The sequence below is a fragment of the Mustela nigripes genome, chromosome 3 (genome assembly GCF_022355385.1).
Source record: "Mustela nigripes isolate SB6536 chromosome 3, MUSNIG.SB6536, whole genome shotgun sequence".
Lineage (NCBI taxonomy): Eukaryota > Metazoa > Chordata > Mammalia > Carnivora > Mustelidae > Mustela > Mustela nigripes.
In genome coordinates, this window is record NC_081559.1 from 20,680,305 (window position 1) to 20,707,488 (window position 27,184).

At 38.6% G+C, this 27,184-nt stretch overlaps 1 protein-coding gene across 1 annotated transcript in view; it reads right to left on the reverse strand.

The window, feature by feature from the left end:
• The window catches only part of ACADL (acyl-CoA dehydrogenase long chain), a 41,699-nt gene extending 16,600 nt beyond the window's left edge, over positions 1 to 25,099 (reverse strand). The window contains exons 1-8 of the mRNA XM_059392664.1: positions 24,845 to 25,099; positions 19,543 to 19,698; positions 17,118 to 17,255; positions 15,629 to 15,793; positions 9,812 to 9,878; positions 6,083 to 6,247; positions 5,331 to 5,432; positions 4,229 to 4,342 (exon numbers count right to left, since the gene is read on the reverse strand). Of these exons, the coding sequence (XP_059248647.1) occupies positions 4,229 to 4,342; positions 5,331 to 5,432; positions 6,083 to 6,247; positions 9,812 to 9,878; positions 15,629 to 15,793; positions 17,118 to 17,255; positions 19,543 to 19,698; positions 24,845 to 24,921 (984 nt within the window). The 5' untranslated portion in view covers positions 24,922 to 25,099. The remainder of the gene's footprint in view (positions 1 to 4,228; positions 4,343 to 5,330; positions 5,433 to 6,082; positions 6,248 to 9,811; positions 9,879 to 15,628; positions 15,794 to 17,117; positions 17,256 to 19,542; positions 19,699 to 24,844) is intronic.
• Between the last annotated feature and the right edge of the window lie 2,085 nt (positions 25,100 to 27,184).

Sequence of the window (27,184 nt, forward strand, 5' to 3'; positions counted from 1 at the left end):
CCACCCTGACCAGTCAGCAGCCATCAACACTGAGGCAAGACGCTCCATCAGCAAAGAGATTACCACTTGCTGAAGGCTACATGATGGCTAGCATTTTTAGCAATATATATTTTTAAAGATTTTATTTATGTATTTGACAGAGAGAGCGAGCGGGTGTGAGAGAGCACAAGCAGGAGGAATGGCAGGCAGAGGGAGAAGCAGGCTCCCCCCTGAGCAGGGAGCCTGATGTGGGACTCAATCTCAGGGCCCGGGGATCATGATCTGAGCCAAAGACAGACGCTTAACTAACTGAGCCACCCAGGCACCCCAATGAAGTATTTTTTAATAAAGGTATGCACACCTTTTTTTTTTTTTTTAAGATTTATTTATTTCTTTGAGAGAGAGAGGCGGAGGGAGAGAGCGCATATGCAGGGGGAAGGAGCAGAGGGCGAGGTAGAAAGAGTCTTAAGCAGACTCCACACGGAGCCTAGAACCCCACACGGGGTTAGATCTCATGACCCTAAGATCAGACCTTAGCCAAAACCAAGAGTCAGATGCTTAACTAACTGACTGTGCCACCCAGCTGTCCCGCACGTAGTACACCTTTTAGACACGATGCTATTGCACACTTAATAGACATAGTATAGTGTAAAGATATGCACTGGAAAACCAAAAACTTCATTAGGCTTGCTTAATTGCAATATCCTGGAAGAGAACTGGCAGTATTTTCTAGGTATGCCTATAAAGTACTTTGGGTAGAGTTCAGAAAGTCACAGAGTAATATTTCACATTGGGAGGAATCCATAATATGTATTTTTAGAACCATACCTATCATATTATATTTCAGTATACAACCTTTACAAGGCAGTCAGTACATATTTGTTCAGAGAAACAAAAAGGAATAAATTATGTATATCACTATTTCTCAAAGGGAGATTATTGGCATTTTGAGTGAGACAATTAGTTGCTCTCCAAATCTATCTCTGAATTACAGGACATTTAACAATACTGGCCTCCAAAATATCAAATACCAAACACCATGGTACTTGGTGTGTACTCTACTTCCTGACAGTTCTAAATGCCTGCAGGAAGAGGACAAACACTAAGAATCCCTGCAATGTGTGAATTAATGATACATAAATGAAAAGGAATATAAAATATAAAATCCTTACTTTAAAGGAAATCACAATTTAGGCAAGTCAAACCATACCATTTTAATAAGTTGTTTTCTAAAGTGTCTCATTTTAGATTCAGATTCAGACCAACTATTCTTAGATCTGTTATGTCAATAAGAAAGAATATAAAGAAGTGTTTTCAGAATGGAAAAAGTTGACTTTTTTCTTTTCTCAGATCAAGTGAAGATTTTATTTATTTATTTGAGAAAGAGTGAAAGCGATCAGAGGCAGAGAAAGAAGAAGACTCACAGCTGAGCGGGACAGCCCAATGTGGGGCTAGATCCAAGAACCCTGGGATCATGTCCTGAACCGAAGGCAGATGCTTAACCAACTGAGCCACCCAGGCGCCCTGGAAAACGTTCACTTGATAAACACACAGGTAGCAAATAATTCTCAAAATGGCCTGAGGTAGGTCCAGACCAGGAGCCAGAATTTGATGAAAAGGTTCCCTTCATTGGAACAGAATGGAGGAAGACACTTGGTAAGGGAAAAATAGTAAACTTTAGGGAGTGTTTACTTTGCCAGGCAATATTCTGAGCACTCTGGGTGAACCATCTAATCCTCACAGCAATTCTACAAGATAGGTGACAGATATTTTTCACATTTTGCAAATAAGAAAATGCTTTGGAGAGTGATCATACAACCTGACGAGACCACAGAGATCCAAGTAGTTGAGCCTAGGACTTAATCACGCCTGAAGTCAATTTCTGTAATGCTGGTCCTAAAAGCCTACCAGTGTTTCATTTTTGCCTTGCCCTTTACAAAGCCCATCATCTAATAGGTCATTCCACTTCAAATTCTTTTTTTTTTTTCTGATCTCTTTTTTTTTAATTTTTTATTTTTTATAAACATATATTTTTATCCCCAGGGGTACAGGTCTGTGAATCACCAGGTTTACACACTTCACAGCACTCACCAAAGCACATACCCTCGCCAAAGTCCATAATCCCACCCCCTTCTCCCAAACCCCCTCCCCCCAGCAACCTTCAGTTTGTTTTGTGAGATTAAGAGTCACTTATGGTTTGTCTCCACTTCAAATTCTTTAAGTGGATTTCCAATTCCAGACTTTTTGCTGATAAAATGTTCAATCAATTTTATGACTTCCTTGTTTATAAACTATTCATTTAAGAAGAAACTAGGGTCTAATATTTGATTGGCATGGTCAGTGATTATGGGCACCATATGTTGAGTTCTTTGGCAAATACCTTTAACTTCCTTGCAAAACGCAGCCTTAAACAATCATCCACCTACTTTGTGCTTGATCCTGGATAGCTAAACCCTTCTAGTAAATCTAATACACAAAGAAGCAGAAGGTACCACTAAAAACCCATGATCATTAACCTCACCAGAGTCCTCAACACTGCCAGCAGCCTTACTATATTTTTCAAGTTAGTTCAGTCTCTCAGTTTGAAGGGGTATTTCAAATCTTCCTCTCCATGGACACTTCCATGCCCCATTTACTCAGCTGATCTTCAAGAACTGAGTTGCCCTATATTACTTAAGGGAAATGAAAGCCTTCATAAAAGAGCTTTTTTGATCTTCTACCAACAGAGGTAAGTATCTGAATGAAACCCTACCTGTCCTTTCTATCAATGGAGGAAACATCTCTGCTGTGGGGGTGGGAAGGCTTATCTTTCCATGTGCTTTGGCATCCACATCCTAATACTTTCTCAAATATCAGACCCAACTGATTATCCTCTTCATATCTACAATCTTTCTCTCTTAACTAAATCCTTTCAACATAATAATAACAAAAACTTAATAATCTCCAAATATGTCACTTGATCCCAAAATTCTGCCCCCCCCATTCTCTTCTTACTCCCTAGTAACCATCCTTCTTTTAACTACCATTCACAACCAAACTCAGGAAAGAGTTGTCTGCTCTGAGTATCTTTACGTCCTCATTTCCATTTATTCTTCTACCCACGCTGGTCTGGCAACATTGCACTCCAGTCCATTAATGGCTTCTAAGAAATAACTTCCCTACCACTATGTCCAGTGGACAGTCTTTTTAAATTAATTATTATTTTTAATTTAAATTCAATTAACATAGAATATATTATTTGTTTCACGGGTACAGGTCTGTGATTCATCTGTCTTATAGAATACCCAGTGCTCATTACAACACATATCCTCCCCAATGTCCATCACCCAGTGACACCATCCCTCCATCCCCCCCGCCAGCAGCCCTCCCTTTGTTTCCTATGATTAAGCATCTCTTATGGTTTGTCTCCCTCTCTACTTTCATCTTCTTTCATTTTTTCCTCGCATCCCCTATGATCCTCTGCCTTATTTCTTAAATTCCACATTATCAGTGAGATCATATGATAATTATTTCTCTGATTGATTTATTTCACTTAGCATAGTACCCTCTAGTCCCACCCATGTCATTGCAAATGGCAAGATCTCAACTTTTTTTTTTTTTTTAAAGATTTTATTTATTTATTTGTAAGAGAGAGAGAGTGAGAGCGAGCACAGGCAGACAGAATGGCAGGCAGAGTCAGAGGGAGAAGCAGGCTCCCTGCGGAGCAAGGAGCCCGATGTGGGACTCGATCCCAGGACGCTGGGATCATGACCTGAGCCGAAGGCAGCTGCTTAACCAACTGAGCCACCCAGGCGTCCCAAGATCTCAACTTTTTGATGGCTGCATAGTATTCCTGTGTGTGTGTGTGTGTGTGTGTGTGTGTGTGTGTGTGTGTATCACAATCATTCCACTCTCTGTCTATCACATCTTTATCCATTCATCTTCCAATGGGTACTCTTGACCTTCATCTTAGTTTCCCTCTAAATGTCATTGGCCCCACTCCTGCTTACTTTAAATCTTTCCTCTTAGCTTCTGGAACACTACTTGCTTAATTTGCTTTTTTCTTTCTATCCATTCATTCTCTGTTGTCTTTGCAGGTTCATCTCCTCCTACTCTACCTGTAAATCCTATATTTTTCACAGGACTCGGTCCTAGAACCTCTTCTTGTCTTATTCTCTACTTTTTCCCTCAACAGCCTCACCCACCTCCATGGATTCTAATACTACCTCTATGAGAATTACTCCATATTTATATTTAGATTCAAGCTTACCTGCATTTGTGCAACTGTTTTCCCAAAAATTTTTCTTTCTTTAACATAAGTCCTGGTTTCTTCAAACATGAATTCACAGGCTGAAACTGCTAAGTCAGCAATCACAAGCCTTTCCTAGAACCCAAAATTAGGTCTTAAGCATCATTCTAATTCCACAAGTGATTTTCACATGATTTCAGTGATAATAAATCTCATAGTCTTTATGAAACTCCTAAAAATTAATCTCTTACTTCTACAAGAAAATGCTCCCACAGAGATTTATCAGAATATTTTGACATCTCCATAATAATTCTCTAAAACAAATCCTTTATTTTTATAAATGACTGTACTTACTATCTATAGATATATACATAATTTATTTCATTCCTTATCATCACTTATCAATGAGAAGAGAAATATGAGATTGTTGATTTTTATTGATCTCTGCACATTAATGTCCTAATTGGTCTGTGAAAATCAACATCTCAAAGGGTACAGGTTAAATTCTGTCTATTAGTGCAAAAGTATCCACAGCCAGTTTAAATCCACCTTGCTGGTGATTTCTTTATTCTATTTCTATGGCAGTGTTTCTAGCCTTGTCCCCAATTTCATGTTTAGCCCAGGCTGAGGCAGTTAGTAGGCATATGCACCTATGCTCATATGCTAGTATGTAAGACTCAGTGACGCTCAGCTAGCACACACCAAAAACACAGAGGTGAGGGCTGATCTTATGGGGTATGAACTCAACAACTTTCTCCTTTGATTCTCAGGTATTACAAAAAATCCTGCCAAATGTTTTGGCTGACCATTCCTTATAAGGAGCTAAGAATTCTTGACTTGTAGTTAAGAAGCTAAAAGCATTCTAAGAGGGTATCATAGTCATGAAATACATAATCTCCCCACTCACCTATAAGCTTTGATCGGATATCCCTGAGTTTAGTTATTTACTTATCTAGCCTACAAAACTCAGGTGTTTTTTGTTGTTGTTGTTTTTTACAACTTTAAGCAATACTCAAATGACTGACTATATCATAAGTTTTATATATGTGAATTTCCATAGTTCTATGTTATAGCATTTGACTTCATTATCTAATCAAAAGATGGAATCTTTAATAATTCTGACCTTTGGAAGCTCTTTCATGAGGTAATAGAAGCCTTTATTCTCTTCTCCAATTAGGGCACTAGCTGGCAACCGGACATCTTCAAAGAATAATTCTGCAGTATCCTAAAGGATCACAAAATTAAGAACAGAATTATTTCACTCAAGTCTCCCAACAAACCAATGAGGTAATGATTATTTTCATTTAAGAAAACAAAAAGAAGAACAAAAACTAGAAGCCAAGTTGGAGTGGTTAATATTGCGATGTGGAAGTGGTAAACCAGGTATGCAAACCCAGATTCACCAGATTCCAAAAACTGGTGGCTTTCTCACAACATACTGTCATTCTAGCTCCAATCTTGTCCAGTTCTAGATGTACCAAGAGCTAAAGGTTTCTAATGCAAAGTAAAACATGTTTTTCTTTTTTGATGATGAAAAAGCTACCAGATAATTACCAAATAATAAAAAAATATTTTCTCCTCTTATTTAATAAATTTTCTTCAATCAGTTTAGTGGGTTTATCAACATACAATTAATTTTCCCATTAATGAAACAGATATTCAAAATACCTTGATTCACTTCTGCTGCTGAATAACAGAAAGAGATACAGTTAGATAAATCTCTCTTAACATTTCTGAAAAGTATATTTTAGGAATTTTGCATAAGAAGATATGATTTGATATACATACATCAAAATTATAGAACTACAGAGTTCTATTAAGTCATAATGGAGTAAGCTCAATTATTTATCATTAATAATTTATAGTATGACTTACCTGGGCTTTTTGTCCCATTTTTTGTAGCTTTTTTCCCTTGATAAATCCTTTCATTCCATTTTCCACCAGAAAAAGGCTAATGCCATGGGCAGGAGAGAGAGTTTCACGACTGGTGAGTGCCACTACAATTACAATGTCACTCAGCCACCCATTGGAGATGAATACCTGCAAACCCCAAATATACTGTGATGTTCCACAATGTATCAGATCCATGTATAAGTTATGATTGGAAGAAAGTATATTTAAAAAAAAAAAGAAAGTATATTCAAGAAGACTAAATCAGACAAGACACACTTTATGCCTCTCTTTGTACACTAGCCAAGGATCTGCAGTGTTAAAACCTATAGAAGGTTATTAAAGAGCACAAGGAAAACAACCCAATACTTCAAAGAATGAACCCAGTGCATTTTCATTCTACAACGAATACTGTAAATAATAATGAACAGAGCTTATTATGTCCTTTCCAAACTAAAACAGAATTATCTATAAAAATGATAAAATGACAAACTTTATTTATTTGAGAGAGAAAAAATGAGAAGGAGCACAAGACAGGTGAGGGGCACAGAGTGAAACAGACTCCCCACTGAACAGGGACACCCCAGCCCTGCCTCCCCCAATGTGGAACTCAATCTTAGAACTCTAGAATCATGACCTGAGCTGAAGGCAGTCGCTTAACCAACTGAGCTACCCTGGGGCCCGATAAACTGTATTTTAGAAAGACCTGCAGATGAGAAAAGGGAATCTGTTTTAAATGACACTATACTATTAAAGAACAATTATATTCTAAAATCCACAGTGCTATACATACAAATAATGGGAAATAAGCTACTGACATGAGCCTTGTCTACACGATAGCAAGTGAAAGGGGACATGGTTATATGTTGACACAATAATCAAAGACCCTCTTTGTACATCTCTCTGTATTAAGGACATCCTTGAGGGAAGGGATTATTTCCTACTCATATACTTACCATTAGTGCCTAGAATAGCATTTGGCATACAGAGGCCTTCAAGGATATTTGTTGACTAAATGAGAAAAATGTATTCCTGAAAATAAATTCTATACATCATGGCAAAACTACTTTTTCTACAGTGTTGCTCCATTACACCACTTGTTCAAAAACCTTTCAGGTCTCCCAGTTTCAAACCTTTTTAAGATAATAATGGCCATCTGTGTAGTTGCCACAGCTGAATTGCCCACAGTGCCTTTTTTTGTTTTGATTAGTGCCTGTATGCTCTAAATCCAGGCCTCAGACATATACCAACAGACATTACTATACATAAAGACAAACAATGGAATGAAAGGAAAGAAGGAACTGTTTACAGGGCAAAACGGTTCACTTAATGCTGATTTCAATTTGGTAAAATTGAATGGAGTTCTTCAACAGTTTTTCTTGGCCATAATTGTGGAAAAGTGTTAATAGATTCTGAACCATTTCTGCAACAGTCTGACAGAATATAAGTATTTCCACCATGACTGATCTCCTTTTCTTATAAAATTATAACAGAATTCTCTCTGTAAGAAAGACTTTCTCAATTTCTTTCCTAATCATAACAGTCAAAATTTTTAATAGGGCTGGTGGTATCCCTAATGAGTACCATCATTTTTTATTTTTTATTTTCGTATTTTATTTTCTGGTATAACAGAAATTGTAGATATCATTATATTAAAATTATAATTGTAGATGTTATATAGATAGTGCATTGTGATAAAGAAAAGGAAAAAAAATAATCCTCCATGAGTCCATCATACAAATAGCATTATGAATTTCCTTTCTGGTCTTTTTTCTCTTAACATAGTTGAAATTTATAGGCATTTTCACTTAAATGTTAATATGATCTCTTCACTTAATGTAATTATTTTCTATACCATTAAAAACTTCATATTGATGCTTTAATAGGTGCATATTGCATCATCTTATTGATGTACTATATTTACTTACTTATTCCTTTACTTTTGCTTCAATTTTTTTGTTATGTTTAATAGAGATCTGGAAGCAGTCAGTGGTGTTATCTTGGGTGGTTCACACAGAAGACCTGCTTAGAAAGTTGGAGCCAGGGGCATCTGGGTGGCTCAGTGGGTTAAAGCCTCTGCTTTCAGCTCAGGTCATGATCCCAGGGTCCTGGGATCGAGCCCCGCAGGGAGCCTGCTTCCCCCTCTCTCTCTGCCTACTTGTGATCTCGGTCTGTCAAATAAATAAATAAATAAAATCTTAAAAAAAAAAAAAAAAAAGAAAGAAAAGAAAAGAAACCTGGAGTCATAGGAGAAAGGGCTCCCATTTCACTTTTGACCAAATATCCTAGTCTTCTGTGGCCCTCTGTGGGCAGAGGTAAGTGATCATATACTAGAATCAGGACATATTTATTATCTTTCTTAGGATGAATAATTTAGACTAAAATTCTTAAAGTATGTTTGGGAAAACACCAGTGACTCAAGATAATCTATGAAGAGAATTTCCTAGGGCATAAGACATACTGTATCCGACTTTTAGGGGTTCACAATGCATATCAGCATATCAAAGGACGAGAAGTTGCACACATTTTCTGAATTTATCTGACACCACAGATACTGTTTTTCAGTATAACAACTATGAAACTAGATTATGGAATGGTCTTTAGAACTGCGCTACTCCAAATGTGTTGCTCTGACCAATGTGAGCCCACAAACTGTTCTTAGTCCTTGACAGTGTAAGTAGAGAAATCAGGAGTGTTTACAAAATCTTACAGTGATTTGACAGTATAACACTTAAACTTGTGATTTTGTAAGTGTGAGTTATTAATCTAAAACGAATTAGAATTTTTTTCAAAAATTTCAAAGAAAACAAACATATTTAGTTCTTCAACAGGCTTTGAAACAATTTTCGGAAAGACCTCCTTAATGTAAAAGATAAACATCTTTCCTTCACTTAACTCTCAATCAGCAATAAATATTTACTGAGTTTATACCAGACACAGCTTTAGGGAAACAAAATCCTCTGCCGTCAGTAATATTAGATTCTAAGGGATGTATTTACTCCTAAGCCTGTCTGTAACCTTAATTGGAGGGCTTTCCATTTTTATCTGGGTTGATGTGACTCTCAGATTGAAGAACTCTCAAATTCTATCAAAGAATTCTATCAAATTCTTTCTTGACGAAAACCTTTTGAAACTCTTCTTGGTATTTGTAAGAAAATCTTATCTCTGGGGCACCTGGGTGGCTCAGTGGGTTAAAGCCTCTGCCTTTGGCTCAGGCCATGATCCCAGGGTTCTGGGATCGAGCCCCGCATTGGGCTCTCTGCTCAGCAGGGAGCCTGCTTCCTCCTCTCTCTCTGCCTGTCTCTCTGCCTACTTGTGATCTCTCTCTGTCAAACAAATAAGTAAAATCTTTAAAAAAAAAAAAAAAAAAGAAAATCTTATCTCCAATTTTTCATGAATATTAAGTTTATTAATCATTGTTTGTCTCATATTTGGACAATACAAGCCTTTCCCCTCTCTTTTGTGGCTTGAGAAGGGCTATTTGGAAGCTAAAACATTTGCCGTATTAGTGAGGACAGTATGACAAACGGAACATAGAAGAGGCACAGATCTCATGTAATACAAATGTTGCAAAATTCCTACAAGACAAAACTTGAATAAAAATTCTTCTCCCGAGTCCATAGATCTGAGAGAATCAACAATGAGTAAGCATTAAGACAGGTACTCTTGGCATGACTGAGGAGAGAAGGGCTGTGGAAGCCTCTCTTTACACACCTTGCTTCCATTGAGGATCCAGTCATTTCCATCCTTTTTGGCATTTGTTCTTATTCCTTGCAAATCACTACAATTGGGAAAAAAAAGTGAAGAATAATGAAAAGAAATTCATTAGTTGGTTAAAAACTGCATTTTCAAACAGATCTTACATAAGTATGTCTATAATGTGATAATTCAAACTGTTTATACCTTGATAGAAACTGACTTCTAATATTAGAAATTTCATACAAATGCACTGAAAAATCACATCTGATGTATCATTTTCTAAACCAATTATACAAATGTATATGATTAAGATTACATAAACTAGCCAGCTTTTATAGAGCATAAAAATTCCAAGTAGCATTCAAGACCTCCACATTAGACTCAGATGACATTTTAAAGCCCACTATATTTGAGATTAGTTGCCACCACGTACCTGCCTGCCTCCATTCACCTTGGGTCCTTCCCCTATCTCTGCTGGTCAAAACTTAGCTAATCCAGGGTATTCTGATACCAGCTAATCAATCACTTCTCGGCCTTTTGGCTAAGATCAAGTGTAAAACTTAGCTATTTAAAAGACTATGTCTCAAATGCTTCCTCTAAACAAGCCTGCTCTAAAAGCAGAATAGATTATTTTTTAATATAAAATAAACAAATGTTCACAATTGAAATATGAGAGGCACAGACAATATTCCAGACCAAAAAAAAAGAAAAAATTGAAAACAATTTTATCTCCTGGAATAAACATTTCTAAAAATACAACCTTCCATCATTTTTTCAATGGAAACAGATACACACATGTATGTATTTTTATAAAATTATATGCTTTTGACCTCCAGATAAGATCTAATGCTTTTCCATAAGATCATTTATATCATCAGCATAGAATTACATTGTATAGATTTATCATGATTTTTTAAAAACAATTTATTTGGGTAGTTTCCAATTTTTTGTAAATATCCTACAAAAATAACATCATGTATAAAGAATCTACATCACTTATCCTAATCCTTGGAACCTGTGAAGTGTTACCTTATATAGAAAAAGGGTTTTGCAGAAGAGATTAATTTAAGGATCTCAAGATGGGGAGATTATCTTGGTTATCTGATGGAGGGACCTTAAACGCAAATGTCCCTGTGAAAGAGAGGCCAACAGAGATTAAACACACAGAGGAGGAGGAGCAATGTCACCACAGAAGCAGATTGGAATGATAAGATGACGAGGCCAGGAATGGTGTCAGACACCAAGAAATGGAAGAGGCAAGGAATGGATTCTGCCCTACAACATCTAGAGGAAGTGTAGCCCTACTGATACCTTGATTTGGGCCGATTTATACTAATTTTGGACACCAGGACTTTAGAACTGTGAAAGAATGAATTTCTGTCTTTTTAAGCCACCAACTTTGGGGTAATTTGTTATGGAAATCATAGGAAAAGAACACATTCTCTTACAGCATTTATCTTGTATTTCAGTGACTAATTAAAAAGATCTTCTCTTTCTTGCCTACCCCACTTATCAGACTCAAACCTTCTGAGGACATGCTGTAGATCAAGCTTATATGCCCTTCACATAGCATACTGAATATATTTGAATATAACAGGCACTCAAATGGGACACTTGGATGGCTTGGACGGTTAGGCTTCTGCCTCCAGCTGAGGTCATGATCCCGGGGTCCTAGGATAGAGTTCCGTGTTAGGCTCCTTGCTCACCAGGGAGCCTGCTTCTCCTTCTGCCTGACTCACCCCCTGCTTGTGCTCTCTCTCTCTGTCTGACAAATAAATAAATAGGTCTCAGGCTGCTATCCTTCAAAAGGCCTGATTATAAGTTTGGCTTTTGGTTGGTATCTATGAATTTGGCAGGAGGGTTCCCACCATTCCCAGATCAGAGAAGAGTAATGCACTATGTACCTAAACTGTTTGAACAAATAATGATTTATGCTAAACACTTGTTTGCTTTTTGGCATCTCAACTTTTGCCACATGCTGGACAAACCTATCTATGTGATCAACTTCCAATAAAATTCTGGGTACTGAGTGTCTAATGACCTACCCCGGTGGATAACATTTCGTAAGTATTCTCAGAACTTGTCACTAAAGGAATTCCTGTGGAACTCCATTAAAAGAGAGCTCTTGGAAGCTGCTCCTGGTTTTCTATGAATTTCAATCCATGAGGCTTTTAGTTTTACTGATTCTGTTTTGTATTCTTTCACTGAAAAAAATTACAGTGAATACAATTAGAAGCTGAATCCTGTGACTTCTAGCAAATCACTGAACCTGGAGGTGATCCTGGGGACACCAGACATTGGAAACAAGGCCACCTGTTTGAAAGATGAGTTAAATGACCTAAAACTTTTAATTTGGTTTTCAGTAAAAGGAGAGATGATTATAAAAAACATTTTAAAGCTGCATGCTATTGTATTCTAACATAATTTTCATCATAAGTCAATATGAAATATTAGTTCCTAAGGTCTACACATGGCTTATTGAAGTAATTCTTCTGTATAGGGGCATATCAAAGGTAATAAAGGTAATGACACAACTCAGTTTGTGGTTTTAAAAAAAACTTTTAAATGGTAAATATGAAATATGAAAAATGGTCTTAAAATATACTATGTAGTATTACCAAGAATTCAGACCCTCACCATAACCCTATTAAATAAGTATCACTGATACAGACATTTGGGCACAGAGATTTTGCCCACAATCATACAGCTGGTATCAGAATACCCTGGATGTAAGGCAGCCATCATTCTCCAGAACAGATCACATATTAGGCCATAAAACAAATGTCAGCAAATTCAAAAAGTTCAAACATCTTTTTTTTTTTTAAAGATTTTATTTATTTATTTGACAGAGAGAGAGATCACAAGTAGGCTAAGAGGCAGGCAGAGAGAGAGAGAGAGAGGAGGGGAAGCAGGCTCCCTTCTGAGCAGAGAGCCCGATGCGGGGCTTGATCTCAGGACCCTGAGATCATGACCTGAGCCGAAGGCAGAAGCTTAACCCACTGAGCCACCCAGGCGCCCCTCAAACATCTTTTTTGACTATAACACTATGAAACTGGAAATCAACCATGCGGATAAAAATCTAGAAAAAGCACAAATTCACGGAGGTTAATAACATGCTACTAAACAATGAATGGGTCAACCAAGAAATCAAAGAGGAAATCAAAAAGTACATGGACACAAATGAAAATAAAAACACAACAGTCCAAAATCTTTGGAACACAGCAAAAGTGGTTCTAAGAGGGAAGTTTATAGCAGTACTCTACTGGAAAAAGCAAGAATAATTTCAAATAGACAACCTAACCTTACACCTAAAGGAGCCAGAAAAAGAAAACACTCAAAAGCCCGAAAGAGCAGAAGGAAGGAAGAATGGAGCAGAAATAAATGATACAGGAACTAAAAATAAAAAACACAACAGATGAATGAAATCAAGAGCTAATTCTTTGAAAAATTCAACAAAATTGATAAACCTCCAGCCAGACTCATCAAAATAAAATAAAATAAAATAGATGACCCAAATAATCAAAATCATAAATGAAATGAAAAATAACAACCAACACCACAGAAACAAAAAATTGTAAGAGAATATTATGAAAAATTATATACCAACAAAGAAGATAAGCTAGAAGAAATGAATAAATTCCTAGAAACATAGAACCTACCAAAACTGAAGAAGGAAAATAAAGAAAATTTGAACAGACCAGCTACCAGCAGAGAAATTGAATCAATAATGAAAACTCCCAACAAACCAAAGTCCAAAACCAGTCAGCCTCACAGGCAAATTCTATAAAACATTGAAAGAAGAGTTAAAACCTATTATTCTCAAACTATTCCAAAAAATAAAAGAGGAATGAACACTTCTCAATTCATTCTATAAAGCCAGTATTACCTTGATACCAAAACTAGATAGACACCCCCCATCACCTTCACAAAAAAAGAGAGAGAACTACAACAGGCCAGTATCTCTGATAAAAATGGATGTAAAAATCCTCAACAAGATACTTTCAAAATGAATGGGTGGCTCTGATGATTAAGCGTCTGCCTCTGGCTCAAGTCATTAACTCCAGGTTCTGGGATCAAGCCCCATATTTGGCTCTCTGCTCAGTGGGACGTCTGCTTCTCCCTCTGCCTTTCCCCACGAATCATTCTCTCTCTCTCTCTCTCTCTAATGAATAAATAAAGATCTTAAAAACAAATCCAATACATTAAAAAAAAAAATAATTCACCATAATCAGGTGGGATTTCTTCCCAGGATACAAGGGTGGTTCAGTATTCAGAAATCAATCAATGTGCTATGTCACATCAATAAGAGAAAGGATAAAAAACATACGATCACCTCAACAGATGCAGAAAAAGCATTTCACAAAACATCCACTTATGATAAAAACTCTCAACAAAGTAGGTCCGGAGGGAACATATCTCAACATAATAAAGGCCTTATATGAAAAACCTAAAGTGAACATACTTAATGGGGGAAAACGAGAGCTTTCCCCTATCAGGAACAACACAAGGTTATCTACTGTCACCACTTTTACTCAACATATTACTGGAAGTCCTAGCCACAGCTACCAAACAACAAAAAGAAAGAAAAGGCATCCAAATTGGCAAGGAAGAAGTAAAACTTTCACTATTTGCCAATTTCAGGATACTATATACAGAAAACCTGAAAGACCACCAAAAATCTACTCAAACTGATAAATGAATTCAGTAAATTTGCAGGATACAAAATCCATGTACAGAAATCTACTGTATTCCTATACACTGATAATGAAGCAGCAGAAAGAGAAATTAATAATCCTATGTACAACCATATCAAAAATAATAAAATAGGAATAAACTTAACCAAAGAAGTAAAAGACCTGTAATCTGATGAAAGAAATTCAAGACAACACAAAGAAATGGACAGACATTCCATGCTCATGGAATGGAAGAACAGATATTGCTAAAATGTCTATACTAGCTATCTAAAGAATTTTCTACAGACTTAGTATAATCCTTATCAAAATACCAATAGCATTTTTCACAGAACTAGAACAAACAATCCCAAAATTTGTACAGATTCACAAAAGACCCAGAATAGCCAAAGCAATCTTGAAAAAGAAAAACAAAACTGGAAGTATTACAATTCCAAACTTTAAGTTATATTACAAAGCTGTCACACCTCAGTTTACATATAACCATGTTTTATAGGTCTTCTCTGACATTCATATCTAAATTCATTTTTCCCTTTTCCAACAAACATACATGCTCCATTAGTCTCTAGCACAGCACCATGTTCCCGTCATAGTACTTAATCATAATTTATAATTAGGGATCTACTATTTATGTATTTCTTGTCATTCTCCTCAGTAAGCACAACAAACATGTCTGTTTTGTTCACTACTGGCACATTAAAGGCACTTAGTCAGTAACCTTCGAATGACTGAATAAATGATCTTACTCATTCCCATTTCGTCAATTCTTTGCACCCCCATCCACCTCCAGAGTTCCAAATACCTATTTCGAAAAGCTTTCTGGACATTTCCATGTGAATGTCACCTCACATGCAAATTCACCATGCTCCAAATTCAACTCATATCCTACCCTTTTATTTGGTAGGCTACTACCTCATATCAATATCTCAAAGTGGCATATATTATAAATGTTTTATTATTACTCACATATGATAAGGTCTTATTTTCCTACTGGAGTTTGAAGTTACTTAAGGTTGCTTGTGTTCACATTTGTACTCCTCCTTCCATATTGCTCAAAGGTTTGTATGAAGTGAATCGTAAGAAAATATTTGCTGTCGGGCAATGCTTCCAGAAATTTAAAACCAAATGAATGCTGCTTTACCTTCCCGCCCCAGGCTCTGTCATTGCTAAGGCACCAATACATTTCCCACTGGTCATCTGCGGGATGAACCGTTTAATCTGTTCTTCTGAGCCATAGTTTACAATATAGGGCATGATAATATCTGAATGAAGAGTAAAACCTGGGCCTGTACAATTCGAATACGCTCTTAAAGAGAAAAAAGAAGAAGAAAATTTAGAGCACAAAATAATTATTTTGTTCTGCTTTCAGTTTTTTTGATTTTTAATGAAATAATAACAAACAATAAACAACAAAAATTATTAAGTCTTATCACATTATATGGTAATAGCCTGTCTCTGCACAAATGTAGGAAGTTCCTGAAAATGTTCTCTCTCTGCTTTTATTAATCTTTTAATTTTTGACTCTAACACAATAGTACTCTAATAGAGTTCCATGAATACTTGTCTAATGAATTAAAAGATAAAATATTTAAAAGTACTAATCACCTACAGTTGTATTACCCTAACATACCAATGATTTTCATTCTGGCAAATTACCTTTTCCATAAGGATATCTTCTAACATAGTTGCAGACATGGTGTGAATTTGTACCTAACTGTTTTTTTTTTTTTTAACTATGTGACACGAAACAGCCATTCTTTCTAACCTAGCTATCAAAGAATAATCTGAAATAGTTGTAAAATATAAAAAATTGTTTATGTGATAGAATTTACTTATTCATTCTCCCACTACCAGATATTTAGATTACTTACGTATTTGGAAGACTATGATCTAACATGATGATGATTTCTGCACACAGCTCCTCTTTTTTCTACAAAATTATTTCCCTAAGATAAATTCCCCAAAGTGGCATCCTAGATCAAAAAGCAGAAATATTTTCCATTTTTTCTATGTATCCACATTTTTAATCTCCAAAGTATTGGCTGTCCTAATTGATAATGCCACTAATACCACAAGTATCTCATTTTCAACCTTGTCAGCAATGCATATTATGATTTTGAATTTTCACCGACTTTTGCAAACACTCAAAATGACACCTCCAGGTTAATTTAATTAGCATTTGATTGGTATAAGGATGAACTTTTTTCATCCAAAAGAACCTATTTGAATTTTGTTTTGATGAACTGTTGGGTCAAATTCTGTGCCCATTCATCAACTGAAATCTGTATTTCTTCTCATACAGATTTCTTCTTAAACTTTAAGTATATTTGATGGAATTATTTTTCTACTGTTTTTATTTTCCCAAATAGCTTTTTAAAAGAAGAAAAGTAAACATGAAGCAATTAAAAATGAAGGGCTCTCTTTAATTTTCAACAGCACCTATTTTAACAATTTAAAGGGCATCTGCCTATCTTCCCACATTAAAAAAAAAATGCACAAGAGCCTATGAAGGGTTTATTCATTCACATTTTACACTGTTCTCAATATTTAAGATTAGAAAGCGTAATTCGTCCTCTTCTCAGGAAAGTGAGCAACAAATAAGACTCCACTTCCAAGGTCTGCATACTTACTGTTCCTCCCAAACAACAGCTGCTGAATAAAGGTCCCCACCAACACCACCATGACGCTCTGCAATATTGATACCGAGCAGTCCTTGTTTTCCGGCTTTTTCCCAAAGCTCCCTACTCACTTCTCCAGCTTTCTCCCATCTGCAAACAGCAACATTTTATTTTTATTTATTTATTTATTTATTTTTAAAAAGATTTTATTTATTTATTTGACAGAGAACACAAGTAGGCAGAGAGGCAGGCAGAGAGAGAGAGAGAGAGGCAGGCTCTGCACTGAGCAGAGAGCCCGATGCCGGGCTCGATCCCAGAACCCTGGGATCATGACCTGGGCTGAGGGCAGAGGCTTTAACCCACTGAGCCACCCAGGCGCCCCAACAGCAACATTTTAAAATCAGAAAAACTTCTTTCCCGTTACTTTAATGGTCATAGTTTGAACTTATGAATGATATTGTTCAGGAATGTTCCCTTCATTTGAGGCAATTATTGTTGACATTGGCCATCACTTCCTAGTTGCATCTGACTCTTTTATCGTTCCTCCTCCTTGCTGTCTTCCTTACTTCTTCTCACCTGCCCGTCTCTCCTCCCTTGACTATTCATCGGACCTGCAAATTACATCCACTGGGTACAGTTTCTCTCAACTGGTACCCTTAGGACGGAATCTTAGTTGTGCCACGTTGTTATGGGAATTTGCCCAACTCTCCTGTAAAGGCAACGGCCTCTGTATATTTCCTTAAAGTGCTGAATTTACCAGGATGAGCGAAGAAAAAAGGTGACAGGAGCAGGCAATCTTAAGTTTAAGGAGGAACAACAGAAAAACAGAAACATCTTGCAGCTAAGCTGTCAAATGAACTGAAAAGATTAGAGAGTTGCGTAAGATTGTGCAACCTCTGCTTTTCCTCTTTAAAAATGAGAATGGGGAAAAAATGATAATGAGGAAAGAGATGGCAAGTCGGAGATAAAGAATCTGAGAACTTTTGTTTTTATTTTTTTAAGTGGTATTTAGCTATGGTAAGTATGAGGTATATTTTTGAAGATGCTGATTAAAGCTATACACAGATACCTCAAGAAATTTTAAATGAAAAGAGTTTGATTGCCATGTACATTTTGATGTAATCATTGCCTAAAGAACCTTGGGAAATAGTTTTATCAGTAACCTAAAATTTGTCAACTTCTATCATTTTTACTTCAAATCCTCACCAACAATTTTTCTGGAACAAAGTTTCAAATCAGTAAGGCAATAAACAAAAAAGAATCTCCTAGAGCAAAACTTTTTCCTACTTTCTTTCTTAAAGATATTTATTTATTTAGAGAGTGTGCACATGCAAGTAGAGTAGAGGGAGGGGCAGATGGACCAAGAGAGAGAGAATCTTAAGCAGGATCCATGCTCAGCAGCAGCCCGACGTGGGGCTTGATCCAAGGACCCTGAGATGATGACCTGAGCAGAAATCAAGAGTCTGAAGCTTAACTGACTGAACTACCCAGGTGCCCTTCTTTTGTTTTTAAAGAAAGTTGCTTTTCACCAAAGACTAGTGCTAACATTTAGTTTAGCTAGTTTTGGTCATTTTTACTGAGAAAGCATTAATCAAGTCTCAATGGAAGGTATTTATTTTTTTTTTTTTTTAAAGAAAGAGCATATAAGGGGCAGGGTGGGGGAGGACGTTGGGTGAGAGAGAGAGTCTTAAGCAGGCTCCAAGCTCAGCACAGAGCCTGATGGGGGGGGGGGGGGGGGGGGGGGGGGGGCCGGGGGGCAGGGCTTGATCCTGAGATCAAGACTAGAGCAGAAATCAAGAGTGGGCTGCTCAATCAACTGAGCCCCTAGGTATGCCCCAACAGTGTTTAAAAAAAAAAAAAAAACATTTTAATTGTAATAAAGTGCTGACAGTGAGTGAATTTTGGAAATAGAGCAAAATTCTATTTTCATAGAAATGATGGGTTTTTGGTCAACAAAGCAGGATCAATAACTAATCAGTTAATCAATAAACAGCCCACCCAGTAATAAAAATACTTTAAGGTGGCCAATTGCCAACCAAGATTTGCATTATGCTGGCCAGCTAAGCTTTTATCTATTTTAATTCATTAATGAAGCAGGAAAAAATATGTAATTAATTATTTAGCTACTTAATTGACATTTAAGAGTACTACTACTCTTAGAATGAGTTGCGAATTTGCAAAATAGTCTTATTTTCAATTGTATATTTTAAAATTTATTTAAATAGCTTTGGACTAGCTTAAGAATCTCAGAATTCTTAAGAATCCTTAAGTTTATGGTTACACAGTTAAGTATTATAGCATTATAGTTAAGAGAGCGAAAGGTTAATAGAGCAATTAACCAGTATATTTTCTGTAGAACAACTTGCAGCACTATCTAAGAAGTGGTTCTTATTGTTGCCCTTACGCATATTCCTTTAAAAGAAAACGTGCCACTTACTCTGCGTGGTAAGGAATCACTTCTTCTTGAAAAAACTTCCTTACACTTTTCCGGAAAATGTCATGTTCTGAAGAAAAGATTCTTCTAGTTCCTATATCTGTTAATTTTTTAGCAGAAGGAGTTTCTAGACGTTCTTCTCCTCCAGAATGAGAATATCTAAAAAATATACATATATATTAAGAAAATTAAGTGATTTGTTACTCTTCATATCCAAATTAATGCCACTAAACAGCACGGAAGGTTATTTCTACTGAACACATAACACTGATTTCTCCCCCACCCCCACCCAGACACACTACAGAAGTAGGTAGAAAGGCTCTGAAATTTGATAGGTCTGCTCAAATTTGAATATTACCACTTTTGATAGGATCTACCTCATCTAGATGAAATCAAGTAGTTTGTCTTTATTGAACTCACTCTTCACTTTCAAACCCATAGTGAGGACATAGTGTCAGTGACTAACCACAGGTCTGAACTGAGGTAAAACAGTGTTGTCACATGATGTGAATTAAATTATGTAAAACTCAAATACCACCATAGAATAATACTGATGTTTTCATGTTACTATGATGTTTAAGATAGTATTAACATTTTTTCCAGAACCCAAATTAATATTTCATTCAGAATCATACAGTTTGAAATGGCAGGTATGTAAGATATAAACTATGGGGATGTTATAGCCATATTAAGGGCAACCTGGTGAAAATTTTTTAAAAAGTCCATGAATCTCTGTAAGGATTAACACAGAATTATTCAAGATCTTCAGAAACGGACCCTTCCTTCTCCTTGTCCCCGCTATTAACCTTAAGATAAGACTGCTCTGTAGTTCCTTTAGGTCAGTGGTTTTCAGGTTTATTTCCCCCTTGGGGCACTCCTAAAAGAGTGTGAAAATCTGTGTATCACTTTGCATATTTTCAAACTCATATCTAAAAGCTTTTTATGCTATATCCAAATTTTAGTAAAGGTTGTTTTTCTGTTTTGCATGAAATTCTGTTTGGAGTTTCTCTCCTCCTTAGATGGAACGTGGGTTTTTTTTTTGTTTTTGTTTTTTGTTGTTGTTTTCCTCTAGTTCTTTTTTCTTTTCTCCTTCCTTCCCCCTCCTCTCCTTAGTGTTTTTGTTTAAAAGGCAGTTTTGCTTACCGGCAATTAGGTTGTCTCAACCTCCCCTCCCCCCCCCCCCAATCCTGCCGCCAGAAATGGATTACTTTGTTTTAGCTTATGTATTTTTATTTCATACTATGGACTGAATTGTGTCACTCCAAATACATGTTAATCTCTAACTCTCACTGTGATTATATTCGGAAATGGGGCTTTGAGAAGGTAATTAGTTAAATGAGGTCATAAGGAGGGTCCTAATCTGAGAGAATTGTGGCCTTATAAAAAGAAGAGAGAGTTAGCACTGTGATCTTCCATTACCCAACCTTTAGAATTATGAGAAATAAGTTTGTTGTTCAATCCATCCAGTCTACGGTATTTTGTTATGACAGCATAAGCTAAGTTATACACTTAATATGCATTTTCTGTCATTTGGCTTTAGATTTATCTTTCATATGCAACTTTTAGTGAAGTTTATTAATATAACTGAGAAGCTTTTCAAATGGTAATCTTTGGTTGTGAACAGGTAGTGCTACAATTTTTATATATAAGTCTGCCTTTTGCCTTCATGGTTACTACTCAGTCATTCAAATCATTATTTTTAACGGCTCATTCATTCATTTGGTCAACACATACTTTCTGAGTACTCATTATGCACCAGAACTGTTCAGGTACCTTGGACTAGAAGAGTGTACAAAATAAATAAAGATTCTTGTTTTGGGGCTCCCATTTCTAGAAGGGGAGACTGAATAACGATAAATAATAAAGAAGCAAATTATAGAATAAAGGAGAAGGTGGTAAGTTCTATGGAAAAGCAAAGTGGAGCAAGGTTCAGAGTGTGTGTCTGGGACAAGGCTGGGACATGCCTGCAGGAGGGAAATCCTGCAATCAAGGTAGGTTAAGTTAGAAAAATGAGATCTGAACAAACACCTCAAGGTGGAGAGCCAAGCAGATTTGGGGAGTAGAAGAATTTTAGGACAAGAAAACAACTCAAGCAAAAGGTGTCAGGCAGGATGGTACCTGGTATATGCTAGAAAGGACAAGGAGGCCCAAAGTGGATTGAGTGAAAACAGTAATAGATGAAGCCAGAGGTAACAGCACCAACACGTGCAGGGGTCTTGCCTATCACTACACTGTTTTATCAAACAGACATCCAAAGTTTACTTTATCCCGTAACTGAAATTGATGAAGGATAGTTGGAAGAAAGGCAGCAGGGAATAGGGAACTCCGCCCTAAGAGGAAACCACACTTGAAAGGATTTCGCAATACTTCAGAAGGAAGCCTCCACTCTTTCCCATGTGACCAAAAAACCTGATGATGCCAGGTGCAGGGAGACTTAATTAATCAGATTACAACAGCCCTCCAACAAGCCCATAAAACCCCCTAGACTCAGAAACTCCAGTAGCAGCATTGTACCATCACTCAATAAACTTCACTAATCGTCAGTAAACCTTGCTTTGCTGCCCACGACTCCGCAGGTCTGGTCTACTTCTTCATTCTTCCAAGCGACCAAGAACAGCAAGAAGTAAAGGAAAAGAAATCCAACAAAATGTTTGGTTCCAATTTCCTGCTAGTATTAATAAAACTATAACGCACATATTTGTCCACATAGCTTTTCCATACTTGAAATTTTCCCTCAGGACAAAAAATGTGCTGAGACTAGGAAACGGGTGCTCTGAAACACAGAATCATTTGTCAACATCATTAGCAAATAACAGGGTGGGATTTATATTCCAGTCTCCCTCTATTGTAAAATTTTATATCCCATATTATCTTAAGGAAACCTTTGGAATATCTCGAAGTAAAATAAACCAAGACGCTAGAGAGTGAAAGAAGTGCCAGGAAAAATAAAGATATTTCAGGTCAGTCAAAAGTGTTTAAGAGAGAATACGTGGAAGAAAATCAAGACAGTTTACAGTCAGTAGGTTGGACCATCCACTTCCTGAAGACCAAGAGAATTTTATTGAATACATTGGCCCTTTTTTTCCTTATAAAGACCAGGAAATCTGTACTGAACAAAAATAAACTTCTAATTTAACAGGCCAAGTTCTATTATTTTTTTTAATCATTTACATTATAAAAGGGAGACAGTCTCCACCAGCACCTTCAGTGATAGTTGGGAATTGGTTATAAATACACCAACTCAGACCTCACCCCAGATCTACTGAATCAGAATTTGTATTTCAACAAATTCCCTGAATAATTCACTTGCACATTAAGAAGCCTGCTATAATCAAACTGTAGTCCCTGACCTATTCAGAGGGTCCCTCATGTCCCTCATTACGTGTGTAATGCAGAAACAGATATGAGAACTGAGATGTCTTCTACGAAGCCAGACAATGTAAATGATGTCTCTTTTCTTTTTTTTTTTTTTAAAAGCTACTGTTCTTAAAAATGATATTTATGGTAACACATCATGGGTTTATTATTGTTACTTTTACTTATTGTCAGGATATAATTGATATATATAGTTTCAGATGTACATGATTCAGTATTTTTATATATGGTGAAATAATCAACACAATAAATCTAGTTAATATCCATCACCACATAATTTTTTTCCTTGTGATGACAACCTTTAAGGTCTATTCTTTTAGCAAATTTGAAATATATATACAGTACTAATTACAGTCACCATGCTGTACATTAAACTCCCATGACTTAGTTTAGAGCTGGAAGCTGGTACCTTTTGACCCCCCTTCACCCATTTCCACACCCTCCCCCCTACCACAATTTTTTCTCTGTATCTGAGTTCTTTTTTTCATTTGTTGTTTTAAGATTCCATGTATAAATGAAATCGTACAGTATCCTTCTGTTTGATTTACTTCACTTACCGCAATCTCTATGGTTACTTAAAAAAAAAAAAAGATTTTATTTGACAGATACAGATCACAAGTAGGCAGAGAGGCAGGTAGAGAGAGAGAGAGGAGGAGGAAGCAGCCTCCCCGCTGAGCAGAAGAGCCTGATGTGGGTCTCGGTGCCAGGATTCTGGGATCATGACCTGAGCCAAAGCCGGAGGCTTTAACCCTCTGAGCCACCCAGGCACCCTCTATTGTTACTTTTAATTAACTAAACATTTGTAAAATTTGTTTTGTACTTATCCACTGATATCAATATAGGTAGGTACAACCCTCACATACACACACACACACACACACAAATATCTTTGGGGGTCCTCTAACTTTAGGAGAGTGAAAGAGTCCCGATAACAAAAAATTGAAAGTCACAGTCTTACGAAACTCTGGGGAAGAGCTCAGAAAAATATGTGCGTCCTAAAGCCAAGTCACCTCCTCAGTGAAGTCTTCCCAACGGTCCTCAGGAGGAACAGGTTATTTTTCCACTCCCACAGCACCTGAGAGTTCCACCAATGTTGTAATGAGCTAATTTACCATTCATGTCCTACTCCCTAAATAGTGAATCCTGGACGCTTCCAGTTCATCCGATGGATTTTATGTGTCCGTATCTAAAGCTTTTGATCTCATAAACACCACCTTAATAATCACAGAGCCACTGACAAACTATCTACTCTTCTGATTTAATTGATTAAAGCATTTACGAAATAAGTCTCAGTGGCACTGTCTGGTGGGGCGGACGTCAGGTCTTTGCAGTCCTGCGCTGCCTTCTCGGGGGCACTCTGGCCAGCAGGCTTCATCGCGGACGCCTGACCCTTTCTTTCTCCAGGTCTGCGACGCGGAGCCCCAGCCCCAGACTCACTAACCTGCAAGCGCCTGGGCCACTGCTCCGCCGCCCTTCGCCAAGGTTCTAGGGCCAGAGGCCGCAGCGCCCCACCGCCCGCACCCCCACGGCGGGTGCTAGAATCCCACCCGCCAGACGGGGGCCGGAGAATGAGCCTTCGGCGAACCCCGCTTTGGGTTTTCCCGCGACCCCTGGGACACACCCGAAGCCCACATTCGCCCCGGTCGACGTCGGTCCCACCCCGACTCCGCGCGCCGCAGGTCGAGGCCCAGCCCCACCCCCGCAGCCTCCCGCGCCCACCGCCCAGGTCGCCGCCCCTCACGCACCGCGCCGACGCGGCCCGCAGCGTTCCAGGCCCCCCGCGACCCTCCCCAGTCCCTCAGCCCCTTCCCTGCCACCCCTCCTTCCCCTCCCCGCGTCTCCCTCCGCTCGCCTCCCCTCTCCTCTCGCACAGTCACAGTCCCGCAGCCCGCGCGGGCGGTTCCGCTGGAGCCCCCCGGCCCGCAGTCACCTGGCGGCCGGCCGCGAGGGCAGGGCGCAGCGGCAGCCCCACCGGCGTAGGGAGCCGCGGAACAAGCGTGCAGCCATGGCGGGGACGACGGCGGAGGGCGGCGGGGCGACGCACGCGACTCTCGGAGACCCCGGCGCCGGGGGCGGGCGGCTCGGTTCTCCGCGGGACCGGCCTGCTGGGTCGTGCCCCGGGAAAAGCGTCCCGCGAGCCTTTGAGGAGTCGAAGTCTGATGACAGCTTCGACCTCCGGAGCCCGCCTCCTCGCGGGAGGGCGGGTGGAGCGTGTCGGGGACTGCAACACTCCTCTCTGGGGCCGCCGCCAACCGAGTCCTCTCTGATCGGGATTCCCGTCTTGCCCTTTCCCTTCTTCCCTCAACTTACCAAATACGGCTTGATAATTGACATTTCAACGGAGTGATAGTCTGAGCTGTTGAAATGTATGGACTTGGTATTTTAGGGGTAGGGAATCTGAAATGTATGGACTTGGTATTTTAGGGGTAGGGAATCTGAAATGTATGGACTTGGTATTTTAGGGGTAGGGAATCTGTGAAGGATTTTGAACTCAAGTAGTTGGCGGCGTGGAATTAAGGAGGTAAGGCAGGGCATTGAGACCATTCTAATAGTGAAGGAGATAAAAAAGGCCCGAAAACGAGGTTTTGCGTTAGAAATCAAGCCCTCATTAACTGATTGCAGAATATCAAGAATTAAAAAAAAGGGGGGGGGCGTTCATTCCAAATAGAAGCGTGTGAACGATATTAGCAGACAGGGGGAGCTCAGGGCTCCGTGCAGGCTTGCCAAAATTCTAGACTCTGTTGCCTGGGGAGGGGGGGGTGGGGGGGGTGTCTTAGGGACCTCCACCATGAGGAGGCTGTGCCAGGGTACTTACTAGCTTCAGACTATTGTTTTTTCCAAATGATCATCGGCTGATGAAGTTACCTGCCAGTATGGGGCGATAAGAGACCTTTTTCTGCAGGGTCTTGCTGAGCCCCTGAAAAACAATAATAATAAATGAAATAAAAATGATAATAATGTTAGTTATTATGATAATAATAAAATACTACGGAGGCAGTGTGCCTCAGTGTGGTGTGAGACTAACTGCAGCAACGGTAATATTTGATGATGAGGTCCAGGGTTCTGGATAGTTAGCACATCTCACCAGTGTTTGTTTTGTTTTGCTTTACAAGCTTGTTGATTCACTTTAATTTCCTTGTATAAAAACATTGTGTGGTGACAACAGTTGGATTTTGGATCCTCTGCACAGAGACTGTGCTGTGGGTCTTTACTAGGCAGTCTAGAGAACTGATATGGAGACATGGTAAACAGGGTCTCTTACTACGGGCGTGTTGGTGAGATAGCTATAGATTTGGAGATGGCATAAAAGGCGGCCTTGGCAAAGTTGCCCTGGGTGGCAGTGCAACATTTGGTCTAGGTGTAGCGGTTGTCGATAGCAGTTATCCTCAGCAGCTTCTTGGGTCCAGATGATGTTCGAGCTTCTGCGGGCAGGGGTGAGGCATGCCAGCACAGAGACAGAGGCCTGTTGTGTTTCAAGAGATGGTGTGGGGCTTGATGATCTCCTGGGAACCTCAGTGCCCTGTGTCCATGGAGAGGTGGGCCCTGCACATGGCAGAGGCAGGTAGGTTCTCCTTGGAGCACACCCAGAACCAACTTTGGCTGTTGTATTTCCGGAGAGTGACAAATGTCTTGAACTCAATCCACCGGCCAGCACAGGTTTCCTTTTGTATGGGCCCAATCTATACCTCCCCCCAAAAGAGAGACATACCTCCCCCAAAAAGTTGATGATCTCAGACTCCTTAATGGCAGGGAGAAGAATAGAACTCCAAGAACTTTGTCTGCTTCTTCTTTTTTTTTTTTTTTTCAAGATTTTATTTGTTTATTTGACACAGAAAGAGAACACAAGCTGAGGAGAGGGACGGAGAGAGAGGAAGAGCAAGAAGCAGACTCCCCAAAAAGCAGGGAGCCCGATGTGGGGCTTGATCCCAGCATGCTAGGATCATGACCTGAGCTGAAGGCAGACACTTAACCAACTGAGCCACCCCGAGAACTTTATTTTCATGTCCTTGACCAAGAAGCCCAGTTAGTGATGAGGAGCCACCTCTCATCCCCCACCTCGCCTTGGCAAGTTCTGCAGCCTCCACCCCACCAGGACCACATCTGTGACCCAGACTAGGACACCATTGCTCAAGGCTTTGCATACGACTTTCTGTAAGTGTTAGCTGTTTTTATTCTCCTCCACTTAATATACTTACATTTTCAGATGATGGTGACTTTTAATAATGGCCTTTGATAATCAATTTGACAAAAATTCTGGTTTTTTTTTTAA